This window comes from Phodopus roborovskii, unplaced genomic scaffold (genome assembly GCF_943737965.1).
Source record: "Phodopus roborovskii unplaced genomic scaffold, PHOROB, whole genome shotgun sequence".
In the NCBI taxonomy this organism is placed as follows: Eukaryota; Metazoa; Chordata; class Mammalia; order Rodentia; family Cricetidae; genus Phodopus; species Phodopus roborovskii.
This window is the reverse complement of record NW_026126433.1, coordinates 36,887,301-36,912,793: the sequence shown is the minus strand read 5'-3', so window position 1 is coordinate 36,912,793 and position 25,493 is coordinate 36,887,301. Positions and strand designations below refer to the sequence as shown.

The following is a 25,493-nucleotide window of genomic DNA, read 5'->3' as shown; positions in this document are numbered from 1 at the left end:
CCCTGTCATGCCCCATCTCTCCAGACCCCACATAACTGTGCAGAGAGAGAGAGAGAGAGAGAGAGAGAGAGAGAGAGAGAGAGAGAGAGAGAGAGAGAGAAAGCGAGCGAGCTTGGGATTCAAATTCCACCTCGGCATCAATCTTGAAAGTCTCACACCTTTAATCTCGCCTCTCCCATTAGTGAGAGCTAGTGAGCTATGCTACATTGTTCATGACAAACGTCACACAACAGTCCCCAACACAACTCACATGTGTTCTAAATACTCACCTGATAAGGCTCTCACACAGGGTTCCCCTCCCTGAAGCGGGGATGGGGTGGGGTGGTCTTTATTAGATTTCCTCCCATTACCTCGATGTGTGTGAAACTCCTCTTGGGTGAGATTCTATTTCTTATGCTACACTGGAGAAGTAGTCTCTCATCATCAAAAAGAACCATTGAACTCATTTTATTCACAACCCAAAGGAGATGATTGCTTCCAAGCAGACAACACATGCCATTAAGAGGAGAATGCTTAGCACATTGATGCAGACCACATAATGTAACTTTTCATTTTCCAAGTGGGAAAATCTTGGGATGAACCAGTGCCTCAGTGTCTTACATAAGTTCATGAAGTTTTCACCCAGACTCGATTTGCTTTTGAATTCCAGTCTGTTTCCATCTTTTCTTGACAGGATGCTGGAATCTCACTCTCCAAATCAACACAACTTCAAAGATTATGCAAGAGGTTGAAATAAAATGTGCTATACTTTGACCAACATCAGAGTTTCTGCTATGAATTAGAGATGCTGTTTATTAAGCTTTATCTGATGATAGACAGCTATGATAGCACACATGATTTCTCATAATCACCCCCCCCATTATGGGGAGCACAACTATTGTGAAGGTAAGTGAGCTGGGTATTGATGTGCTGTGAGTTCCTGAGAATAGAAACTCCTATGACTAAACTCTCCATGAACACTGAGAACAATAACAAAAGCTTTTATCACCAGGGCCAGCGGAATCACATTTGATTTTCCATTTCACTTCAGCAAGACGCTCCCCCAACAATGTATATCATCTTGACTTTAAGTTTGGGTCTTGTGCTATTTGCTTGTGGAGCCAAACCATCCACTCCAGCTGTGTGGCTGTTGGGGGAGATGGTCCCCCCTGGTGCTTTGTGATTAGAATAAACAGAGGTGGGCTATTGCTTGCCAGTAGGACTATCTCCTAAACAAAGATAGCAAACCGAGAGGTAGAGGTAGACATGGACCCAGGTATCTGTCTTCTGTTCCCACTCTTCTTGACCAGGGATGTGTGAAGGGTGGTCCACAGGCCAAAGAGTATGGGCAGCTGCCTGTTTTTGCAATAAAGTTTTATGCATCTCTCCTGCTCGTTTGTTTGCACATGTGTGTGGCTGCTTTTATGCTACAGTGATAGTGTTGAGTAATTGGGGAAAAGCTCATAAGGACCATAAATCATACCTGGTCCTTTGGCCTAAGCACTAGGTAACCATTTGAGAACATCCAAAGATTGACTTTAGGCATACAGAGAAAAAAGAAAAAATATCAGGATCCTTGTTCACAAGTATTTCTGTTGGCACAGCAAAATATAACTACTTAGAAAGTTATTGAATGATACCACAGTTATTTGATGACATGAATCAGCCCTCAGTGATAACACAGTATGACTGCCCCTTACAAGCCAGCATATATCCAATGCAAGTGCTGGCCACCAAGCTCACCCCTTTTCATGCATTGTGAAGTTAGCCCTTTGAATGGATACCATTCAGCTCCACAGAGGACACACAGCTAAGAAGTACTGACAGGAAAACTGACAGAAAAAACTAGGTTCCAGAACCTAGGCTCACAGCCATGGGCTGAGCAGTACAAATGGGGGGATATAGGTGGCCCGCCCCTGCAGCAGGAAGAGATATGATGTAGCAGAGTCAAAGCAATTTTGTTGTCAGTGAACAAAGCCCCACATAGGATGCCGCCTTGCCCACATGGTGTGTTCTCACAAGGGAGAGCTGCACCCTAATCCCATCTCCCAAATGTTTACTGACAGCAGATTCCTAGTTCACCTTCCCAAGGAGAACATGTTTGAAACAATTCTTCACTCACCACTGAGCTAGAGCCACCCACCCCACAGGTGCGGCCAGACAGCTGTGACCTGGAAACCCACTCCTTTGCTCCCCAGTACAGGAGACCAGACAGAAGAGTCAAGTCCCAGCTGTGTGCAGGCTTCTCATGTCAGGGTCCCTCTGCCAATTCACTGCTCTGTGGGACCAAGATGGCAGAGTTGGAATGGCAAAGGGAAACTGCAAAATGGGTAGAACTGTGTAAAATCCAGATCAAGCCCCACTGCCTGATTCACCGGCAGATTCATTCTGAGACTGCAGAATGTGCGGGTGATGTTTTTCTAAAGGGCAACCCCGGTGCTTCCGAGAGAGGAGGTACCATCGCTCTGACACACATTTATTCCATCTTCTGGAGGCTGCTCTGCAACTGTGCCAGTCCTGGCAGCATGGGTTCAGAGACCACAGGGCTGCAAGTGTCTTTCCCTGACTGCTGCCCAGTGGTAAAGACTGGGTCTCTCTAGAAACAACCTTGCCTGGAGTGCGCAGAAAGCCCGAGAAGAATATGCCTGCATTTAAATGAGACATTAAAATGTTGAGTCAAATCGCAATTTGTGTGACACTTGCTACGTGGTACTGACAAAGCTTCATGATACCACTGAATAACCCAAGGTCACATCCTCAACTGAACTTAGAGGGCAAAGACTAGAATCCACACAGTTTGTTGGGAAGATGATCCCAGGAAGCACTGTTGATACATATTGAACTGTATCCACCAAAATATGCCAGAGCGCTGCCCCCTAGCACCTGTGAATGTGATACACCTGGGGATCATTCAAATGGGCCTTAATCCAATCATGCTGGTGTCCTTATCCTTATAGAGTGGGAACATTTGACAGAGAGGTCACCTCATGAAGATGAAGACAATTGGATATTTGATACAGAGATACACACAGGGAGGACACCTCATGAAGATGCAGACAACTAAGATGCATCTGAAAGCTAAGACATGCCAACACCCTCCAGCACATATGCACACGTGCGTACACACACACTGAGGGGGTGCATGTATGTGTGTACATATGCATGTGGAAGTCAGGACAACCTTAGGTATGGCCCTTAGGCACTACACATTTTTTTGAGACAGTGTCTCTCACTGGCCTGGAACTCACAAAGTAGGTTAGGCTGGCCAGCAAGTCTCCTCTACACCGGGAAAACGTGTGCACCATCATACCGGAAATTTTTAAAAAGTGGGTTCTGAGCCCAAACTCAGGTGTTCATCTTTACCAACTGAGCTAGCTCCCAGTTTAAGTTTCAGTTTTTAAGGCACCATTTTAGGGCACATTTAGGGCACCAATACATTAGTGCTATGGTCTGAACAGTTTGACCCCTCAAGAAACTATGTTGAAAACCTTTTAGTTCCTGTTGTACCATGTGTGCGCATGTTTGTGTAAGTGAACATGCATATGTGTGTTTGTGTGCATTATACATGTGTAGAGGCCAGAGGTCAAGCTTGGTGTCATTCCTCAGGTACCATCCATCTTGATGGGTTTCTAAAAACAATTTTTCCCCAAGACAGAGCTTCTCTGTGTAGCCCTGGCTGTCCCTGGAACTCACTCTATAGACCAGGCTAGCCTCAAACTCAGAGATCCATCCACCTCTGCCTCTTGAATTCTGGGATTAAAGGCATGTATCACTATACTTTTAAATATAAATATGTATATAACATTATATATTTAAATATATACATTTATATATGTAAATATCTTAATCTTAATGTGTATATGTACATATACACATATATATTAAAAACAGGACCTCTGTCTTGTCTGAGGCTTGCTGATTAGGCTGAGCTGGTTGGGCATAGGCCACCCTCACAGTCTTCCAGAAAGGTCATCACCACATATGAATTCTCAACCTAGGACCAGACCCAAGAGTCCAAGAAAACTTCCTTTCTTTATAATTGATCAGTGGCATTGTGTTAAAAAAAAAAAAAAAAAAAAAAGTAAACTGAAACAGTGGTGAGGAAACGAGGCAGAAACAGCTAAAGTTGCAACTGCAACTTCACCATGGCAGCAAGTTCCAGGGAACAGGGTAGAAGCTTCACAAACCTGGAGCACAGATTTACATCTCAGCTATTGTTCAAATTAACTACAGCACATGAAGTGGACTGAGCTAGTGCTTCCCAGAGGGATGGAAACTCCTTCTACCATCTTGAAAGTTATCATTTGACACAGACCCCCGTGAGGACATTTCCGAGTGTCTCAGGACAACTCTGTGGGACAAGAAAGATGCTTATCCAAGCAGGAGGCAATACTGTGTGCAGGAGTAAGTCACTCGCTGGAAAGAGGCAGGGCAGGACCCCACCTGGAGGAGGCGTGGCCTCTAGAGATGCTGCTACTGCTGATTGCCTTTGTCCCCTAACCAGCCTGCAGGTGGGAGGAGCTACCAAGAGCCACTGTTGGTTGTCTGGGTTTCTGAGGGTGGAGTATCCTGTCCCTTCCACCAGCTCTGGTTTTTTTTTTTTTTTGGCTTTGTTTTGTTTTTTCTCACTCCTTTCTCCAACCAGCAAACAAAACCAGCTCCTATCTCAAGGTCCATGGCCAGTGTCAGACAATGGGCAGTCCCTACTCCTGAGCTGCTACAGCATAGCATGGATGTCCTTCACCAAGATAAAGGCAGGTTTTCGTGAGGACAGGCTGCCTCTGGTGATACCTGCTGCTAGCCACACACCTCTGGGTCTCATTGCTCCTCCTGGAATGTAGGGACACCACTAACTGCCACAGCATTCATTGCCCTGATGCCTTAACACAAGAAACCGCCCCCTCTTCACCAAAGCATCTGTTTTGTTCACTAACACCTCACTGACATCTCTTTGAAATATTTATTTGGAGGCCATCATCTGGGCTGTACCACACAACCTCTGACGCTTAATATATGTGCTCGGTGTTTTCTTTCTGGTAAGTGGCTTTTGTTGTTGGCTGTTTTGTTGTTTGAGACAGGATCTTGCTATGTAGCCCCGACTGACTTGGAACTCAGGCTATAGACAGGGCTGGTCCCAAACTCAGAGATCCTCTTACGTCTGCCTCCCGAGAGCTGAGATTGAAGGGTGGGCCACTACATCTGGGATAATTGTTTTTGACTGTTGTGTTGGTTTTGTGCTTAGATTTTGAGACAGGTCTCTTCTAATCTAGGCTGGCTTTGCATTGTAGGGGAAGCTGGCTTTGAACTCATCTTTATGCTTTTTGAGTGTTGGGATTTCCATATCCAGCTCATAAATCATATTCTTTCCCTTTTGCATTTTTCCTCCTCCCCTGTTTTTTTGTTTTTTGTTTTTGTTTGTTTTTTTGTTTTGTTTTGTTTTAGGCATGTTCTCATGCAGCCCAAGCTAGCCTCAAAGTCGCTCTATCGTGTAGGACGAGCTTGCATTTGAGCTCCTCCTGCCTCTTTCTGGGGATTGAAACATGCACTCCAGCCACCATGCAGTCTGAGGACTGGCCCCAGAGCTTTGCCCATACGAGGCAAGCACTCTACCAACTGAGCCCCATCTCCATGAAGTGCATTTTTTTCCAAGATGTACTTATTTCATGTATACGAATGTTTGTCTGCATGTATGTATGTATGTGCAGTGTGTGTGCCTGGTACCCTCCAAGGTCAGAAGGTTGTCAGATTCCCTGGAACTAGAGTTGCAGGTGGTTGTGAGCTGCCATATGGATGCTGGGAACTGAACCTGGGTCCGCTGGAAGAGCAGCTAGTGTTCTTAATTGCTGAGCCATCTCTCTAGCCTCAGTGAAACATGGTCTTCAATAGTAACAAATAAATAAGTTAACTGTTCTCTATTTGGTTTCAGTCTTTTTCCAACTAGCTTGACCTAGCAGGCCAGCCTATCCCTTAGTGGAGTTTGGTTGTCAAGTCCTAGGACCAGTGGGTCACTATCCTAATCACCATGGCTCTGAGTAGGCTCAGGAAAGAATCAGCATATACACACAAAAGAAATGTTTTCAAAAAAGTGTACTGTACCTGTTGATTCTGAGAAAATCCAACTAATATATAAAAATGATCACTCTTAGGAATAACTAAATTAGAAGGCTAGTCCTCGTGATACTAAAGAATGCACTATAGCTTTGCCTTAAATGACATTCCCCTAAGTGTATTTAGTATTTAGATAGTTATATTCTCTTGCACAAAGCTTTCCAAAGGCCCCATCCAGTGAGTGAAAATTCCTGTTACTTAATTTTTCCCCCTTTTCAGTCTAACTCACCGATCATAGTGTGAGCATTGTCTAAACTTACACATTTATAACATAAGTCACTCACTCATTGAGCTCCTATTGAACATCTGCAGAGGCAACATGAACTTACTTGTGTGCACATGTGGCATGCACATGTGTGCAAGTGTGCATTGTGGCACTACCGGCTGTGTCAGGACATCTTCCCCAATCCCTTCTTTGTCTTATTTTTTTTGAAACAGGTCTCTCACTGAACCTAGATCTCACTATTATAGCTAAACTGTTTAGCTGACCCTGAAACTCCTGTCTCTGTCCTCCAGAGCTAGGGTTGCAAGTACACACTGCTGCCTGTTTTTATGTGGGTACTAGGGAACTGAACTCAGGTCCTCATGCTTACACAACAAGCACTTTACCCACTAAGCCATCTCCCTAACCCAAGACCACGGGTTCAAAGGGACTGTTTAGGGACAGCTTCCCAAACCAAGAGAACTAGACCTTCCTGAGCTGGAAACTTAGCGGTCATTTGTGGTCATTCTGCACTGGACTTCAGATGCCTGGCCAGTTCACAGACTATTGCTCTGCTTTTTAAAACAAACAATTCCAGACTTTGACCACTGCTAGAAAACATTCAATCCTGAACTTTAAAAATCCCTACATAGTCTAATCTTCCCTGTGTCTCTTGGTCTCAAAAAGCCATTTTGTGCTCTTCAAAGTGACAAGAGTTTTCTGAGACCCGCTGGTCTGAAAGGAAGCCAGTAATTAGACCAGTTTCACGTCTAAAACTTTGTATTTAAAGAAATGGATGTGCTTTTCCAAATCAATGCAATCAAGAGATGGCCATAAAGATCAAAACCCTATTCCCAAAGTCTTCCTCCAGCGTTCACCTTGGCCCCTTCGTATAGCAAACATTTGTAGACTTTATTCACAATTCATTTTCAAGTCTTCAGGTAGCTCCCTCCCAACACAGAGACTACAAAGCTCTGAAAATTAGAAGTACCCCTAGCCCAAAGAGCCATTCCCTGATGAGGTGGCCATTGAAATGGAGTTTGTTTTATCAGGTCTTTCTCATGGAATTACAGACTCAAACATTTAACAAAGCAGCATTTGCAACGGGCAGGTGAGAGCTGGCCAAGATTTTCAAGGGTTTTTCACAGGACAGGTCAGCAGGGAGATGGATGGGTGAACAGTGGTGGATACAATTATTTGACTTTTCTGGGCTGTTCTTTTGAAGCCTCTACGCTTAATAGAAAGAAAAAGAATAATCCTCTTTGCCAACCTTTTGTAGTTCGATCTTTATTGTTCCCATCGAAGCCCAAAGAAAACGGGCAAGATTCATTTTGTCTAGAAAGCATTTGTGTATTTTATATGGGTCTGGGCTTTGAAGCACTGATAGTTAAGTGGGAGAAAAGACAAAGATTTTGCTCTGCTCTGAGAAATCAAAGGAGGAATTTCTGAAGCCCCCCTAGTCTAACTCAAAACAGTCCTGGGTGGCATCTAATCCATACATGCTTTCTTTGCTACTGAACTCAGCGTGGAAATTAGCACAGGTCGACAAAAATGATGGAAATTAGGCCAAACCATATAGCAATGTGTCAGAAGCTACATTCAGACTTTTTAAAACCAGAGAATATAATTTACGGCATCATGAATGTCCAACTCTAAGAAATGGGCCTGCTCCATGGGCTGGTAGGGCCAGTCATCTATGGGCTGTTTGACTGGGGACATGGGGCAGATGCTTGCAGAATATTTAATTGCTATTAATCAATAATGGAATTAACTAGATAGCTTAGATAATCAGATACTAAAAATAAACTAGTTTGACCATCTATCTTGATAGCCAAAGTAGTTTGCTAGGGGCTACCCTGTTAGAGTGCTTGCAAGAAAAAAAGCATCAAGTGTGTGCTAGCTCTTTTAGCCCAAACACACATCCTGACTATTGTGGAAGGAACTGTGAGAATATGGGGAGCTGATGACAGTTTCTGGTGATCATTATGTGTTCCTGAAACTATCTATGTGCTGACCCCAGACTCAGATGAGCTCACAACAGGGGAAATATTTGTGTGGTGTTTTTAAACTTGGGTTCCAAGAACAACAATTTTCCACCTTATGTTGCCTTTCTCATGCCGCCAATTTATGACGCATAATCGTCTGGGAGGTCATTGTATATATGGGCTTAGTGTTAGGGGTCAGAAGGGATTCCACAGGTGATAGCAAGGCAGTGTTAGCATTTTAAATCTTGGAAACAAGGTAGAAAGAGGTGCAAGGAAGGAAATGCCAGGCTCACTTTGGGGATAGGTGTTCCAGGGACCAGAACAACAACTCTTAAAAGACACCTACAAGTACACACAAGGCGACATATTGATATGCACATATACACATTATCTGTGGATTCCAGTACATGTCCATCAGCACAGAGGAGTATACACATGCACTAACACTTTCATATACACAGTCCCAGAATACGCTGCACTCATACACTCTCTCACACTCATGTGCACACTTAACTCTCCTTTTCTATCTCTAACATACATACATACACACACACACACACACACACAATCACCTTAGAATCTGCACCCAGGAGGATGCTATTCTATTCCTTTAGATTCTACCCCCCCAAAAAAAAAATTAAAAAAAAAAGTTCACACTGAGTGAAGACATGTTTGTCATGTATGTGTGAACACTGGGGCACAGACCCCTGCACCCACCAGAGTGTGGGGGTAAACGCCCTAATAGGTATGTTAATCGGCATCCACACAGCTTTTAACCCACAGCATAGCACTTAGGCTTATGCTATTTAATAACAAGTCCACCTGGCTCAGAGACCTCCCTGAAGCTGGGTGATCACCCCACCCCTATCTGAAGCAACCTTTGCTCCCCTTCTCCAGACCATCTCTATCTCTCTCTCCCCCATGACTCCTCTTTTGGATTCTGTACCATCACTTGAGCCTAGGAAAAGGACAGTTAGATCTGATTGAGGATCTTCAGTCCTGCTGTATCTTGGGGGTTAGTACAATTCTGCACAATGGGAAACTATATGGGCATGCATGCTTGGCTTTCCAGTCTCTACAGCAAGAGAGTAGTGGAGATTTGTTTAATTCTAAGTGGTAAATGTTTTGAGTCACGCTGTCTTCCCATCCCCCCACAATTAGGCTAAGGCAACAGTATCTACAGTGCCTCAGCCTGGTACATGTACAAATGTCCTGCGAAGTGGTCACTCTAGAAGACACAGATATTTGCTTGTCTGGCTCTGCAACCCTTCTGCTCCGAGTATCAACCTTCTTAGGATGTAACCTTTGCCCCATCAACAGCACAAGGCCTACCCTCCTGAGCGCAGCCTAGGCAGATGCAAGGCTTGGTGCTAAAAGTAGATGTAAGTAATTGCAAATTGTCAATGACGATTTCGCCACTCTAAGGATATAGTTTTGAAAAATTCACTTTAGTATCTATATCTAACATTGTGCTACTCCTTGAAAGAATTGAATACCCATAAAACTGCACTGAATCAAGATCTATTTTTAAAAATTAATTTTAGTCAATTGTTTAGGGTCAACCCCTCTCAAATATGGTTTAATTTACATTTATTTTCCGTGCATAAGGAGGGGAGTTGAGCCCATGTAGAAATAGACTGAACTGCAAACCGAGGTATGTTTCTCTCAAGGAAAATTCCCCAAATACTTGTATTTATTAAAACTAAAATGGAAAATATGAGTTTACTAGGCTTGGGGAAAATGTGAGCCCAGACCTATAGTAAAATATCAAAGATGAACAGAGTTCCAATCATAACAAGTCCGTTATTTCCTACTCAGCAGAAACTGCATACCAAACAAAGGTATTCAATGTCAAAATGATTTTTTTGCTTCAAAATCTGAAAAGAAAATAGAATTAAGTATGGGAATTCTTTTAAAGTCTGCTTTGGTTTTCAGCTCTCACATGTGTGATAATGCCAATCAATAACGACAATCAGGTAAGATGGCCAGGAAGAGTATTCGTGTGCATGCTGTGAACCAAGGACTAGAGACAATATCTTTGAGGCCCAGTCTTCCTCTTGAGCAAGTCACCAAATCTTTGAAAGTGATTTTCTCCTTGTTTTTATATTCATTTTTCTTTGAGACAAGCCAAATGGCCCACACTGGCTTCAAATCTGCTTTGTAACCAAGGATAAGCTTGAATTTACCTCCAGGTGCTGGGATTACAGGCACACACAACCATTCCCAGACTCATGTTCCTCAGTTATAGAAAGAATTCTACAACTCTGAGCTACTGGCCGCAAGATAGCCGAGATCAGCCACAAGGTGCTCTCTGTAAACACAAAGGGTGGCTTGTGCACGAGAAAGAACCTCCTGGATCGGGCCTGGGGCCTGACTGTTCTTTCCTAGTGCTCTCTGTTTACTTTCTCCCCCCCCCCCCCCAGTGTCTGAAATTGTTGCTAAGTAGCACACAGCCAACAGGCGAGCAAAATGGACTATGGGAGTTGAGTGGAGCATGCCCACCACTGCCATCTGGTTACTTCAAGCATAAATTTTCTCTCTCACCAACCAAGTCCTGCCTGGCCCTCAATAAATCTGCAACAGATAGGTAAGTAAGCACAGGGACAAGCCAGATGATGTTGGCATTTTCAAAGCAGAGGCCTTGCCTAGCAATTTTAAAACATTGCAACGGGGTAGGAGTCCCAACCAAAAGTAGCATTTGGAGTTCCGGGTAGAAACAGAGACAGCTTACCCGAACAAGGAGGAGCTAACGGGCCACCAGACTGATAGCTGGGAAGCCAGCATGGGACTGACTCAGGCCCCCCCAGAATATGGGTTTCAGCCAGAAGGACTGAGCAGTCTAAGGACCTCAGACAGTGGAGCCATGATGTATCCCTGGTGCACAAAAGGACCTTGCTAACATATCCCCCATGGAGGGATAACTGCCTTAACCTAGAGACAGGAAAAAGCCCTAGTCCCTACTTCACATGACCTGTCAGATCTACATGACCCCAACTGGATGGCATTCCCCTACATATGGAATTGGGGTGGGAGGATGGGAGGGGAGGGTGGTTAGGGTGCATGTGAGAGGGCAGAGAGGGAAAAAGGGAAGGAAGGAGAGAGGGAGGGAGGGAGGGACAGACGGAGGGAGAGGGAACTGGGATCGACATGTAAATTAAAAAAAAAAAAAATGTTTTGACTCCAAAATTTAAGTTCAAGGACAAGTTACTGGGGAAAAGGATTTCTATTTTTGTTTCCACAGAAAATGAAAAGATGTGGATTCCTTCCAGACTAATGTGGTTTGATCAAGCCAGACCACCTGAAACAGTACCAGGTGATCCTACATTCAAACAGCTAGACAAAGCAGCCTTACAGACTGCAGCCAGGATTTCTGAATCTTCTTCGAATCCCCCATGACAGCGCCCCTTACCAGCAGGAAGTAGTTTGGAAAGAACAACGCCCAAATTCCAAAATATTGTCTATAAATGTTTGTTTTCATTTAAATGGACTTGGTTATATAAAATAAAAAAATAAACGCCTTCAAATAAAAAAAAAGAGTTAGAATATCAAGAACTCTGCTATGAAACAGTATCTCCTAGAAATGACTGTATTACCAAGACCTAAACAACTATAATATTAATGAACATGCCAGTGTGAAACACGGAAAATTATGTAGGGTCTCATCCCCGGATAAAGAACTACAGGCAACAAATGACCACTTGGAAAGGAGAATTAGCCTCTCTAAGGGGCGAGCCCCCTTACTGTTTGTCCAATGCAATGTGGTCAGCCCTGAGAGTACATATACACAAAAAACAAAAACAGACAAAAAAAAAAAAAAAAAAAAGGTTATTTTTCAAATTTTGAGAGTCAACACCAGTGAGGTAGGATGGGGGGGGGGGTGAGACTTAAAGGGCTAGGTAAGTAAGTCTTTCTGACCATAGGTAATTTATTTTGTAGCTGAAGAGAACCTTCTATTTTCTCCACGCTCTTTATTGCACACATGGGAAAAATGAAGGCTCGCAGACAGTTCTGGCCAAGTTTACCCAACAATTTAGTGAGAGGGAGAAAAAGAGCACACTTGAGCTGTGTTCCAGCTTTGCTGCACTGGGAAAATAATATTCTATTCTGAAGACTGGGAAAACTGAAAACACTTCCCAAGCACGCCGAGCCTGGCCACCCTGAACATCATCTCCACTCTTCAAGGAGATCACCATCCTCTCCATCTTAGGAAGGAATGAGCAAGGTGGGCCACTCGTCGTCAACCGACAGAGGCCATGAAAGAGTCCTGACTTCCACCCAGATCGTTCTTCCTGCAGTTTTCTCTCTCCTTACCACACAGCATGCTCCAGCAAGACAACCATGTGTAGATGGTCATGGAGAGAACGTCACATTCTTTTCTCAAGGGGATTGAATCGAGAGTCCCCTGGGAAATGCTGTTATTTTGACCTGTTCTTTTAACCACCAGTCCTGAATTTGCACACGCCACCCCCATGAAGAAAGCTACATGTATATTTTCCCTGAAAACAAGCATTCGACGTAGCCTAATTGTCCACCAACAAGGAAATAATGAAAAATAAAAGAAACCATGGAACATAAATTTTCAAAGTGGTCATGAAGACCAAACATGGAAGTCACACAGGACTGTGATTCTTGCTATAATCCACAGAATCTTCTATTCCTGGAAGACGTTCATTGCTTTATTAGTTCATTAACCATCCATCTCCAGCAGTGATTGTCTGCCTTTCCCCAGCATTAGAGCAGAAGCCGGAAGAGAAAAGAGTGCATTTGCTTGGTTTTAAGATAGACTATTGGTTTAGTCGTTTGAAATGAATATAATAAATATCTGGATCTGACAGCACAGGCTTGTAATTCTGCCAGGAGGTCAAGGTGGGAATATTGCAAGTTCAAGGTCGCCTGGACTATAAAATGAGTTCTACTCTAGCAGGCTGAGCAATTTGGTGGTTCTTGTCTCCCACCCAAAGAAAAAAGAGGGCTGCAGATATGGCTCAGTGGTAAAAATGTTTAGCATGTGTGAGATGCTGCTGGTACCCCAAAGCAAAACAAAACTCAATAGTAGAATTTCATATGGCTAGGCGTAAACACTAACATTGTAATTCATGTTGAGTTGTTCTGTTCACCCTTGCCCCTGTAATTCCTGACTTTTTAGTTTAGTTTAGTTTTTAACATTCAGTTTCATACTAAATTGTCCAGAGGAAAGGTCCAAATGATGCCAATCCAATAAATCGTTAAAGTTAATTGTGTGAAAATGTCTAGATTCCCTTTACTCACTCAACCTTTTAATTCATCCCCAAAACCAAACACTGGGATATGCATTGTGTATTGACCCTATCCTAAATACTGTGTTGAGCACTGGGGAGGCATCTGAGAGCAAACAAGGGTATCGCTTTCCTCGGGAACTATGGTCACTGTCCACATATAGTGCAAAATGACTTGTTTCAGCTAACAGGTCAAATGACTTGGGTTTTCAGCCAAATTCATTGAATATTTGTCCCTGTTGTAGCTACCATCATTTTGTTGTAAAGAAGCAATAGCTTTGTCTCGAGTCTAAGCAATCAATCAGAACTATTTCTGACCTTCGTTTAATCAGCTACCCAACCTATAGATACAAAAGCAAGAAGGAAAAGGGTATTATCAAATTGTGTGTCTATACTAATTGAGTCTAAAGCAATTCTCTGATGCCTAAAACCTACTAAATAAAATGTAAGATACATATTGGGTAACATTTGAAAGAAAAGGTATATACTCAATAAAATTAAACCTAATTTTTATTTATTTATCTTTATACAGTATCTCACTATGTAACCCAGGCTGACCTGGAACTCAGACCCACCTATCTCTGCCTCCCAAGTGCTGCAATTAAAGGCATGGGCCACCATGCCCAGCTAGTCTTATTTTTTAAAGACCAAAAAGCAAAACTAAACATAATGCTAAATGAATAGAATGCTTTAACAAAGTTAGCATGAAGTCTTAGAGCCGTTAGTGGAGGTGTTTTGTAGCAACAATTGTGTCTAGTCTCCCAAGTCTGAGAAGGGCTGAAGTAGGGAATTGAAGCCTTCATCTTGGAAACAGGGTCAGGGGCTGGAGGACAAACAAACCAAGCATGAAAATGCCATCTGTGAGACACTAGCAACGCCATTACTTGGTTTCCTCCTAGTCTATTTCCAGAAGTGTCAACCAAGATTTGGTGTTTAAGATGTTTGTATATAAATCCCTAGTCAGTGTATCCATACCAGCCGATTTGGGTGGCCACCCTGAACATGTTAACTAGGTACATTTTGCTTTGAATTCCAGGCCCCCCCCCAAGCCTCCCACCATCTTTATTTACATTTTCAGTCTTGTTTTCATTTTGAAGGAACATTTTCCTACATGGTGTTCTAAAGATATTGAAATGGTAGATGCAATGTTTATCTTATGTCCATCCACATTTACTGGAGGACCCACTACTGGTTTTCTGTCCTGGTGTCCGTGAGCCCAGAATCCAGAGAAGGGACAAGTTGCATACTCTGATGATGGTTGGTGCTTTATGAGTTAAGAATCTCAACCATAGGTTTCCATCTCCTGTTCCTAATAATTACTTCAATTTCTGTTTACTGACTTTCCTTTATGCGTGTATGTGTGCGTATATACACATACGTACATGTATATCTCTATATATGAAGCATTATATTCACATCTCTGCAAGGAATACATTAATATCTTTGCTTTAGAGGAAACCTAACATAACGCAGGACCATCAAGATCCACTAGGTTGCTTAGGGACTTGCTACTAGGAAGTACTATGATTGGCATGCCTCTGCCTGCTGCCTTCTTAGAAGCAGAGTGTCTCACAAACCCTGAGGCTTCACACTAGAGACGCTGTCCCTCCCCAGAGAGTGAACAAAGACTGTACTGACCACTGGTTTCATCCTTAGCCACAGTGGGGCAGTTAGAAGTACCAAGAAGCTGAGGGCTGGCAGACAGACATGTTCTGTGCCACCCAGACTCCATTTTAGTTCTTCCTGCCTCGAGCCTGGACATGGTCATGCTAGACTTAGTGGACTGACTAGTTCAATACTGGCTTAGACTCCAGTGTCTGGGCTTACCCAAAGGGAAAGGCACTGGACTCCTCGCTTTTGGTGGAAATCGCCACAGGCCTCCTGGCCTCTGGGTAGGATTTGTTTACTGGTCTTGGTAGCTACCACCAACCCAGCTACACGTAGTTTCTCTCTAACTCCCATAAGCTTCTACTGGAGATCCAGAGCCTGCCACATATGCATCAGCGAGAAGCAGACAAAAGTGGAGAGACCTGACAATCTTCTCCCTCTCTTGGGAGCCTGCTGCCAGAAGTCCAGACCTATTGCCTGCAGCAGCTGGCCCTGAAGTCAGAACCTCTCAGGCTGTGAAGATGCTTCGCCCCTGCCCATGAGGAAGGGCTGCTGTGGGCTCCCTCCAGAGCTATTACCCGACAGTACCCTGTGAGTCATACCCGCCAGGCCCTTTCTGAGAAAAGCGCTGTGATCATACAGAAAAGCTGATTGCTGAACCCTCACTGCCCGGAGGTGCTAAGCCCAGCGCTGCTGTGCCTTCCCTGGAGGGAACAACCATGATGATGGCGGTTCCTGCCCTCCTAGTCTTACCACTCAACAAGCTACCATCCTGAGGTGAATTACAAAGTAGAGGAAGAATGTTCCTTACAGCTTCCATCTAGATTCAAACACAGACTGTCCCATTTCTTGAAAACAAAAACAAAAAACACCATGACACCAATCTTGTGAGTGGCCTGTCTTTTCTGTTCACTTGCTTTCACTCCCAGTGTCTGAACTAGGGGGTATGCTAAGACAACAACATGCAAAAAAGGCAGGCTTCAGAGGCCCGCTAAGAGCACAGGTACAGATTCTCCTCTGGACTCGTGGGAGTGACTTAGCACACACTCTCCCACCTGTTCCCGACATTTCTGTCAGTGTCTGGCTGCTTGGGTCAGATAGAGCACCGTGTGAGTGTGTCACTGAGGCAGAGATGGTGTATCATAGGGCTGGTGGTCATGGTGTGGGGACAGCACTTACAGTGTGAGCTTAGACTTAAGCCTCTGGGCCAGAAAGTAGCAATGCACCTTGCAAAAGGCCGCAAACACGATGCTTCTTCCTTCATACACTTCTCTCCATCGAGTCCTCTCGGTTCCACCCATCCAGGGCCTGACCCTCCCTCACTGACCATGGTAATGTCATTTGTTGGCAAAGGAGGAAAGGACGGGGCAGAATGGCAATGCCAACCCAAGGGGAAAGGAAAGAAGGAGACATGATTTATCTGGAAGGCAGAGAACAGAGCGCGGCCTAGCTGGTGTATCGGAACTTGTGCGGCTTTCGTATAAATGCTGCCTCTCGGCGCCGACCTGCCTTTGTTGCCCGTTTGCCTCATTTCTCCTCACCCCTTCCCTCCACAGACTCCCTCCTCTTTATCACTTACAATTTACAACTGTTTTCAAACAGCGGGCTCTGAATCAGCACCCAGCTTGGCTTCCACAGAACAGACGCCTGCACGGGACCCAACCCGGTCCTGCCCGTCCGTCCATTGACTTTGGGAGAACAGGCTTTAAAAGAAACACTACGTCCTCTGCGCCCCTCTGCTGCCACTCAAACACACACACAGCCTCTAAAAAGTGTCCAGCCACGGAGAAAGCATCCTTACCTGCTCCCAGGAACTGCACCTGAAGGATGCCAGCCAGAATAGCCGCCTTCCACTTCATCTTCCACTCCTAGGATGGTGCCCTAGGATGGTGCCCGGAGGTGGCTGTGCCTGGAAGGATCGGAGAAAGGGAGGCGTTGAAGGAGTCTCTGTAAGCTTTGTTCTGTGGCTGCCACCCCAGGAAGTGGAGGTCCGTGGGTCTTTGAAACAGCACCTGCCAGCAACGCCAAGACACACTCGCACTCCCCCTCTCGGTTCACTGGCAGGAAGCTCTGGAGGTTTGGGGGTTTGGGGTGTAAGAGTATCTGCCTGAGTTTTGCTTTTTCTTCTATGTGACTGTGGTTTTATGTACGTTATTTTTCTTCTGATTCTTGATTATTTTGTTTCTGACCCGATTGCTGAAGTCGGACCTTGGGCATATCTAAGTTTCCAGGGCATGTCAGAACTCTGGCCCTTATGGAGGCTGGAAGACTGACAGAGCTCCCGATCCACGAGTGGGCTAACTGGAGACTGCCACTCCGTATTTGCTGTGTGACCTTGCCTGAAGCACTCAGCACCTCCAGACTTCAAGCTTCTTAATCTAAAGGGCAAAGAAAACAGGACATTTGAGGTGTGGTTCTGACCTTGGCCTCAATTCAGACTGTAAATAGTGTGAAATAGACAGTATCTCACATTCAGTCCAGCCTGGACTTGAACCCTGCCCTCCTGCCTCAGTTTTGCAATGTCCAGATTACTGGTGTGTGCCACCAAACCTAAGTCAAATGCTTTTTTCTAGTTGTCAGCATTTCACCCTTGACGTCATTTACAATTAAGAGAAAGATTAAAAGTCAGACATAGTGTGTATGCCTGTAAATCTTAGCACTCAGGTGTCTGAGGTCAGACTGAACTAATGGTGAATACTAACAGTGAATAGTGCTATGTAGTAAGACTGTCTCACAGCAAAATTAAAGTTAAACTGAGAAATAAGCACAATTAAAAGCTGTATGTAATGCAAGATTGAAACTGTGGAAAGGACCATGGGAGTGGAAAGATGGATCTTTTCGTCTTTATAAAGAAAACCTTTCTACATCCACAGTTACTTCTAAAGTAATCAACCTATCACACTGAAAGACAATGTCATCAAACCTGGAGGCAGAGAGGTAGCTCAGGCACTTTCTTCCAATCATGAGAACCTGAATTCCATCCCCAGAGCCTACACGGTGGATAAGAAAACTCACTCTTGCAAGACATCCTCTGAGCTACACACACCACACACATACAGACCACCACACACATTCATATAGATACAGAGACAGACCACACACATATGCACACCACACACATACACACACCACACACATACAGACATACAGACACCACACGTATGCACACCAGATACATTCACAGCACACCACACCCACTACACCCACACACACCACATACACACACCACATATACATACATATATACCACATAAAACACACAAAAATGTTGAAAATATGTTAACAAATCCTTAAAATAGGCTGATTCCTGAGTGTGTGTGTGTGTGTATACACACACACACTTAGTGTAAAACTAGCTATACTACAAAACAATCAAATTCAAAATAAACATCAAATTTCAAAAGTTTTAGCATCAAAAGATACTAGAAAGGAAATTTTAAAAATAATCCACAGAGTGAATGAAAATCTTTGCCAAGTCATATATTGATCATGGTCCAGTATTTAGAATATGTAAGCAATCTACAATTCAACAGGTTAAAAAAGATAAAAATTAGCCAAAGATTTAAATGGACACATGAAAGACTTTCAGTGCTGTTGGTCAGTGCTGCTGGTCACTAGGGAACTCACAAAACCACAAAGCAATGAACAGCACAGATATAAAGAAACAGTTGTTGACATTGGAGATGTAAAATGTTGAGGGCCCTGTGCAAAGCAATTTGACAGGTCCTTAAAAATGTTAAACAGAGTTCCCACATGGCCCAGGAACCCTACCAAGAATATACCCCAAAGAATCAAAAACATATGTTGTATAGAAGCATGCATGGAAAAGATCCTGGCGGCATTATGTATAATGACCCCAGACTGGAAACAATTCGCCACACCAGAAGAATAGACAAGCGGTTGAGGTGGGTTCAAACAATGGGATATAACAGCCATGAAAAGACATGAAATACTGTTGGATGCTACTGTTTCAAGCATGGGTAAAAGAAGCCAGACTAAAAAGCCACTTATTCTATGACTTTATATAAAATAGCCAGACTAGGCAAATCTGTAGAGGAAGTAGATTAGTGGTTGCCAGGAATCAAGGAGAGCAGGCAATTGAACTAGCTAATGGCTGGTGTAAGGTTTCTGTAGAATATGATGAAAATGTTTTAGATTTAGATGATGGTGTACCAGAGAATTGAATATGCTAAAAACAATTGAAGCATACATGTTAAAATAGTGAATGTGTGACACAAAAACTGTACCTCAATATAAAATAATGCTAGAACACATAAAATGTAAGGGATGTAAAAAATAGCCTTGCCAGATAGCCAACATTATGAAGGAACTCGGTTCCTAAGCAGTATCTATGGCATTATCAGCCCTGCCACCCTGCACGAGCTCAATCATATTTGATCTCACAAACTAAGCAGGCTGGGCCTGGTTGGTGTGGGGGGTAGGAGACTTAACATTTGTTTACTCAAGTTGTTTTAGATACAGATAAAAGAAAACTTCAGTGGGACAACGATAGACTTAACTAAATGGTACTTACTGGATTATCTATGAGGAGACATATACTGTTTCTAATGTCATGCTGTAAACAAGATTACCTGAAATGTATAGTATATGCAAACAAAGTTCAAAACTGTAACATTTCTGGAGTGAAACATGGATGAATGCTCTCTGTAGCAGAATACAAAAATACAACTCATATTAAGATAAAATGAGAACTGGGTTTCATCGAAACTGCTACTGGGAACACAAGCAAACATAGAGAAAGAAAATTATTTACAAACACATCTGGTAGACAGACGCCTTAAATCCAGAATATGGAAAGAACTCTCTCAAAAGTAAGGTAACCAACTCGCTAAGGAAATAGGCAGAAGGGTTACACACACAATTTCCAGAAGGCGGCAAGTAGATGGCCAGCCAGTAAATATATAAAAAGATGTTGGACATTATGAATAAGACAAATTAAAACTGCAAAGCGGTACTATCATGTGCTGCCCAAAATATGGTGCATCCAGAAACAACCAACTCCTGAGGCTTCTACATCAGAGGTCTGTCAGCACCTACCTTAGCATATTGACCCAGGCTTATATCCACAGCCCTTAGCTGAGGGAGACCAGCAAATAGCAGGAGGCCGGTGCAAATTGTTTCCATTTATTTATTTATTTAAATATGTATAGAGAAGGTTATCTCCATAAAGCCCCAGCTGTTCTGGAACACTCTCTGTAGACCAGGCTGGCCTCATACTCAGATACACCTGCCTCTGTCCTCACACCTCTGTGTGTGTGTGTGTGTGTGTGTGTGTGTGTGTGTGTGTGTGTGTGTGTATTGTACAGGTTGGCCTGTGACTTACTATGTACCTGAAGATGACTGGAAATTTCTAACCTTCCTGTCTCTACTTTCCAAATGCATGGGTATGTCACCATGCTCAGTTTATGGGGGGTAGAGAGTATGGATCAAGTCTCTATGGCTTCCTACACATGAGACAGAAACTCTGAACTTGTTATAACTTTGATGAGGTTGTTAAATAAGACAACTCAGCTGCTGTTTCTCTGGAGTTTAGTTTTTTGTTTTGCTTTTTTGTTTTGTTTTGGCTTTTGGATTTTTTTTTTTTTTTTTAAGATTTATTTCTTAGCTGATTGTGGTGGTGAACGCCTTTAATCCCAGCACTTGGGAGGCAGAGGCAGGTGGATCTCCGAGTTCAAGGCCAACCTGGACTACAAAGCTACCCAGAGAAACCCTGTCTTGGAAAAAAAAAAAAAGATTTCTTTAATTATGTGTAGATGTGTGTAGAGGAGGGAAGATGTTTATGTGGTTCAGGGAGCCAGAAGAGGCCAGAAGCATTTTATCCCCTGCAGCAGGAGGTACAAGAGATTGTAAGCTGCTTGACATGGGTGCTACGAACTGAACTCAAATCCTGTGGAAGAGGAGTAAGTTCCCCTAACTGCTAAGCCGTCTTCCCAACCCATTTACTTAGAATTTAAATGTGGCTGTGTACGGTGGTGCAGGCCTGTATCTACAGCACTTGGGTCACAATCTCATGGTTATCCTCAGCTACACAGTAAGTTGGAGACTAGCCCAGGGTACAAAGCTATCTCAAAAAAGCAAAACCAAACAAAATAACCAAACAAAATAAAGTCTTAAAAATGGAATCCAGCCTGGAAATACCTCCAGTCCATTATCCTGCTCGGATTCACTTGAGCTGTTCGTGTTGTGTGACTACTGTAAGTACTGTTCTAGAAAACATGCTTTCTGTTTGCTCCCCAAACTTGATTTCTGTTGCTGGCAGCCAAATGATTCTAATTTGTGTTGGGGTGTTGTAGACTGTCTTAAGATGAGTTACATTTGTTTATGCCTTGGAACGTTTTGTTTTAACGATGCAAAGATGTGCTGCATTCTTTTAATGTTGCATTTGTTTAACTCTGTGAAGCTGTGTTACTTTGCCCGTCTAAAACACCTGTTTGGTCTAATAAAGGGCTGAGTGGCCGATAGGGAGGCAGGGGAAAGGACAGGTGGGGCTGGCGGGAAGAGAGAATAGAGAAAAGAGGCCAGATCAAAGGTTGAGAGTGGAAGGGGCCAGCCAGCTAGGGAGTAAGAGTGAAAGATTAGAGAAGAGAGAAAGGGGAAAGCCCAGAGGCAGAAGGCAGATGGGATAATTTAAGGAAAGCTGGCTAGAAACAAGCCACGCTAAGGCCGGACATTTATAAGTAATAAGCCTCTGTGTGGGATTTATTTGGGAGCCGGGAGGTGGCCCCCAAAGAGTAAAGAACATAATATAAAAACAACGATGGGATTTTTGGGAATTGAATTAGCTTTCTATTGCTACATAATGAATTATCACAAACTTAGTGCTCCAAAACAGCACAGATTTATAATCTTAGAGTGACAGAGGGTAGAAGTCCATATGCAGCATGCTGGCCCTTGGCCTAGGTACTTACCAAGCAAAGACCAAGGGTGTTAGCTTGGCTGTGGTTTGGATATGCAGCTCCAGCTGCTCTTCCTAATTCACTGGTGTCTGGAACTTTTTCTTATGACTACAAGGATGAGGTCCCTGTTTTCTTGAACATCGCTGATTAGAATCACTTAGCCCCAGGGGACACCTGCAATATGGCTGTAGTTTTGGGTTTATTTGGTTGGTTTGTTGTTGTTTTTTCTTTTTCTTTGAAGCAACATTGCCACCCAGCTCCCAAATAAATACCTGTAGACTTTTTCTTACTTATGTCTTGTACATGTCAGCTTTTCTTAACTTAATTATCTTGTCTACCTTTTGCCTTTGGGCTTTTATCTTTCTCTGCTATAGACCTTCCTTTTTTTCTTACTCCATGGCTTGCTGTGTAGCTGGCCCCTGGAGTCCTCTCTCCTTTCCTCTCCCTCTTTTTCTCCTTCCGTTTATCTCTGCTTGCCAGCCCCACCTGTCCTTTCCCCTGCCATGCTATGGGCCACTCAGCCCTTCATTAGACCAATCAGGTGTTTAACACAGGCAAAGTAACACAGCTTCACAGCTGTGTTAAACAAATGCAACATAAAAGAATGTGACACACCTTTGCATCATTAAACAAATGTTCCACAGCATAAACAAATGTAACTCATCTTCAACTTATATTCTGCAACATACGGCCTCCTCTTGGGAGTTTTTCCCAAGCCAACCACAACACTCTGCTTTGCTCTTCCACAGCCAGCAGCAGGAAAGTCTGCTTGGAAAGGGCTTGCCTGATTAGGCCAGAGATTACTCAAGGTAACCTCTCCTTTTACTGTGAACCCTAAGAGAAGCACAGGAGTGCTACCTCTTCTGGGCATAAGTTGTCTATGAGCAAGGAAGTTATACTGGCAGATGCACCATAGTGTGGACATCTTGGAGGCTACCCTAGCATCTTGTCTCCTTGAGAAGTACCACTGGGGAGGATGCCTTTCCTCCTTTGCTGGAGAGCTGAGCATCAGGCATGGCAAGTAAAGGACTTCTGTTCATTTGCCCAGGAATGAAGCCAACACAGAGGTGGGCAGAATGAAAGATGTGTAGAAAACATTTAGCACATCCATTGAGAACCTGGATTATGCCATGCCTAAAGGCCTGCTTCGTGGATTTCTGTTTTATGATACAATAACTTTCTCTTAATAAAGTTGACTTTAGTCTGAAACTTGCCCTTGATGCTGAGAACATATGGCCTCTGAAGATGTGACTGACCTGGGTCCATTTCACTGGGAGGTTATTCCAGTTGACCCATCTCTCAAAAAACCAATTGTTCTTAAGAAAATCAAAATTTTAACTTTTTAAAATTCAGCAAGCCTTTATGGAAGAAAAGCATGCCTATTGTGCAAACACGCCAATAACCATAACAAACCAAATAATAACTACACGAAGAAATAAAATCTTTTAAAAACTCTGTAAAAAAATAGCAGAAATAAACTGGAAATGTGGATAACATTACACCAGTACTAGCTGAGCAATTGATTACCTATTAAGTATTGCCCTTGATAACTGTCTTAGTTAGGGTTTAATGCTGTGACCAAACACCGTGACTATAAAGCAACTTGGGGAGGAAAGGGTTTATTCAGCTTATACTTTCCACATTGCTGTTGACCAAAGGAAGAACATCAGGACAGGAACTCAAACAGGGCAGGATCCTGGAGGCAGGAGCTGATGCAGAGGTCATGGAGGGGAGCTGCTTACTAGCTTGCTTCCCATGGCTTGCTCAGCCTGCTTTCTTATAGAATCCAGGACCACCAGCCCATGTATGGCACCACCCACCATGAGCTGGGCCTTCCACCATTGATCACTAACTGAGAAAATGCCTTACAGCTGGATTGCATGGAGGCATTTCCTCAGCTGAGGCTCCTTTCTCTGATGACTCTAGCTTGCGTCAAGTTGACACAAAACCAGCCAATACAACTGACCCCTTGTCAATGTGACACACAAACACATGGCTATTAATCCACATCCCTTCCTTTCTTATTCATCTCCAAGACCTCACATTAAAATCATAATTTTAAAAGCTCAGTCCCATAGCCTTTAAAAATTCAAACACATTCAAATTTCAATCTTTTAAATATCCTATTTCTTTTGAAAATTCAAGTTTTTCATCTGTGGGCTCCTTTAAAAAAAAATTAAGTACCTTCTTCAAGAGGGAAGAACCAGGGCACCATCACAATCTGAACCAAGCAAAACCAGAGTTCAACAGCATAACTCAGTATCCAATTAGCTGGGATTCACTCGGGATCTTCTGGACTCCTCCAAAGGGCTTGGGTCACTTCTCCAGCCCCGCCCTCTGCAGCACACAGCTGTCTTCTGTACTCCAGCTGGCTCCACCCCCACTGCTGCTGCTGTTCTTGGTGGTCATCCTGTGGTACTGGCATCTCCAAACTCTGGGGTCTTCTGCTGTGGCTGGGCTGCACCTTCACCAATAGTCTCTCAAGGAGCTCAACATGGTGCCAAGCCTCAGCTTCTCAGCATGACCCCTTCAGTCCTGGGCCTTCACCTGTGGCCCCTCCTGGCCTCTCATAGTGCTAAGCCTCAGCTGCTCTTCGTGCCCCCTTCATGCCTTCAAAACCAGTACCACCTGGGTGACTCTTACGCATTACCAGATCCAGCTGCCAGCACCAGGTACAAGCTTGGCTGCCTCTGGAACACAGCTTCTCTGTGCTCTCAGGAAACACTTCTCAGAAGATTTCACCTCAGTGATGCTGGCCACTTCTTAATCACTGCTAACTTCTCGGCTCCAGCTAACCAGCATCAACCCTCCCAGTAACAAAGGTTGACGATAGTAGTACTGATATCTTGTTAATCACAGCGGACTCTTCAGCCTCTGCTAATCAGAACCACAGTATCTTAAACCAAAATAGCAAACGACTTTGCTAAGTCTTTAATCTTCCCTCTGAAACTTCACAAACCAGGTCTCCATCCCCTGCACTGCTCTCAGCATTCTTATCTTCCAAGCTCCCACAGAGCTCTTAACACTCAATGGTTCTTCTAGTCCAAAGTTCCAAAGTCTATCCACAATGCTCCCCAAAACATGGTTAGGTCTGGCATAGCCATACCTCACTCCTGGTACCAATTTGTCTTAGGGTTTCTAATGCAGTGACCAAACACCATGACCATAACTCAAGTCAGGGAGGAAAGGGCTTATACTTCCACTTTGCTGTTCATCACTGAAGGAATCCTGGACAGCAACTCAAACAGGGCAGGATCCTGGAGGCAGGAGGTGATACAGAGGCCACAGAGGAAAGCCGCTTACTGGCTTGCTCCTCCTGGCTCGTTCAGCCTGCTTTCTTATAGAATCCAGGGATGGCCCCACCCACCATGGGCTGGGCACTTCCCAACTGATCACTACTTGAGAAAATACCTTACAGCTGGATGTCATGGAGGCATTT

General features: G+C 43.8%; 1 protein-coding gene across 2 annotated transcripts in view; it reads right to left on the bottom strand.

The window, feature by feature from the left end:
* The window catches only part of Cd247 (CD247 molecule), a 69,662-nt gene extending 52,450 nt beyond the window's left edge, over positions 1–17,212 (bottom strand). Inside the window, exon 1 of one of the 2 annotated variants that reach the window (XM_051186175.1) lies at positions 16,939–17,212. In XM_051186175.1, coding sequence (XP_051042132.1) covers positions 16,939–16,996 — 58 coding nt within the window. In that variant the 5' untranslated portion in view covers positions 16,997–17,212. The remainder of the gene's footprint in view (positions 1–16,938) is intronic. The other variant, XM_051186173.1, reaches the window with a different exon arrangement.
* Between the last annotated feature and the right edge of the window lie 8,281 nt (positions 17,213–25,493).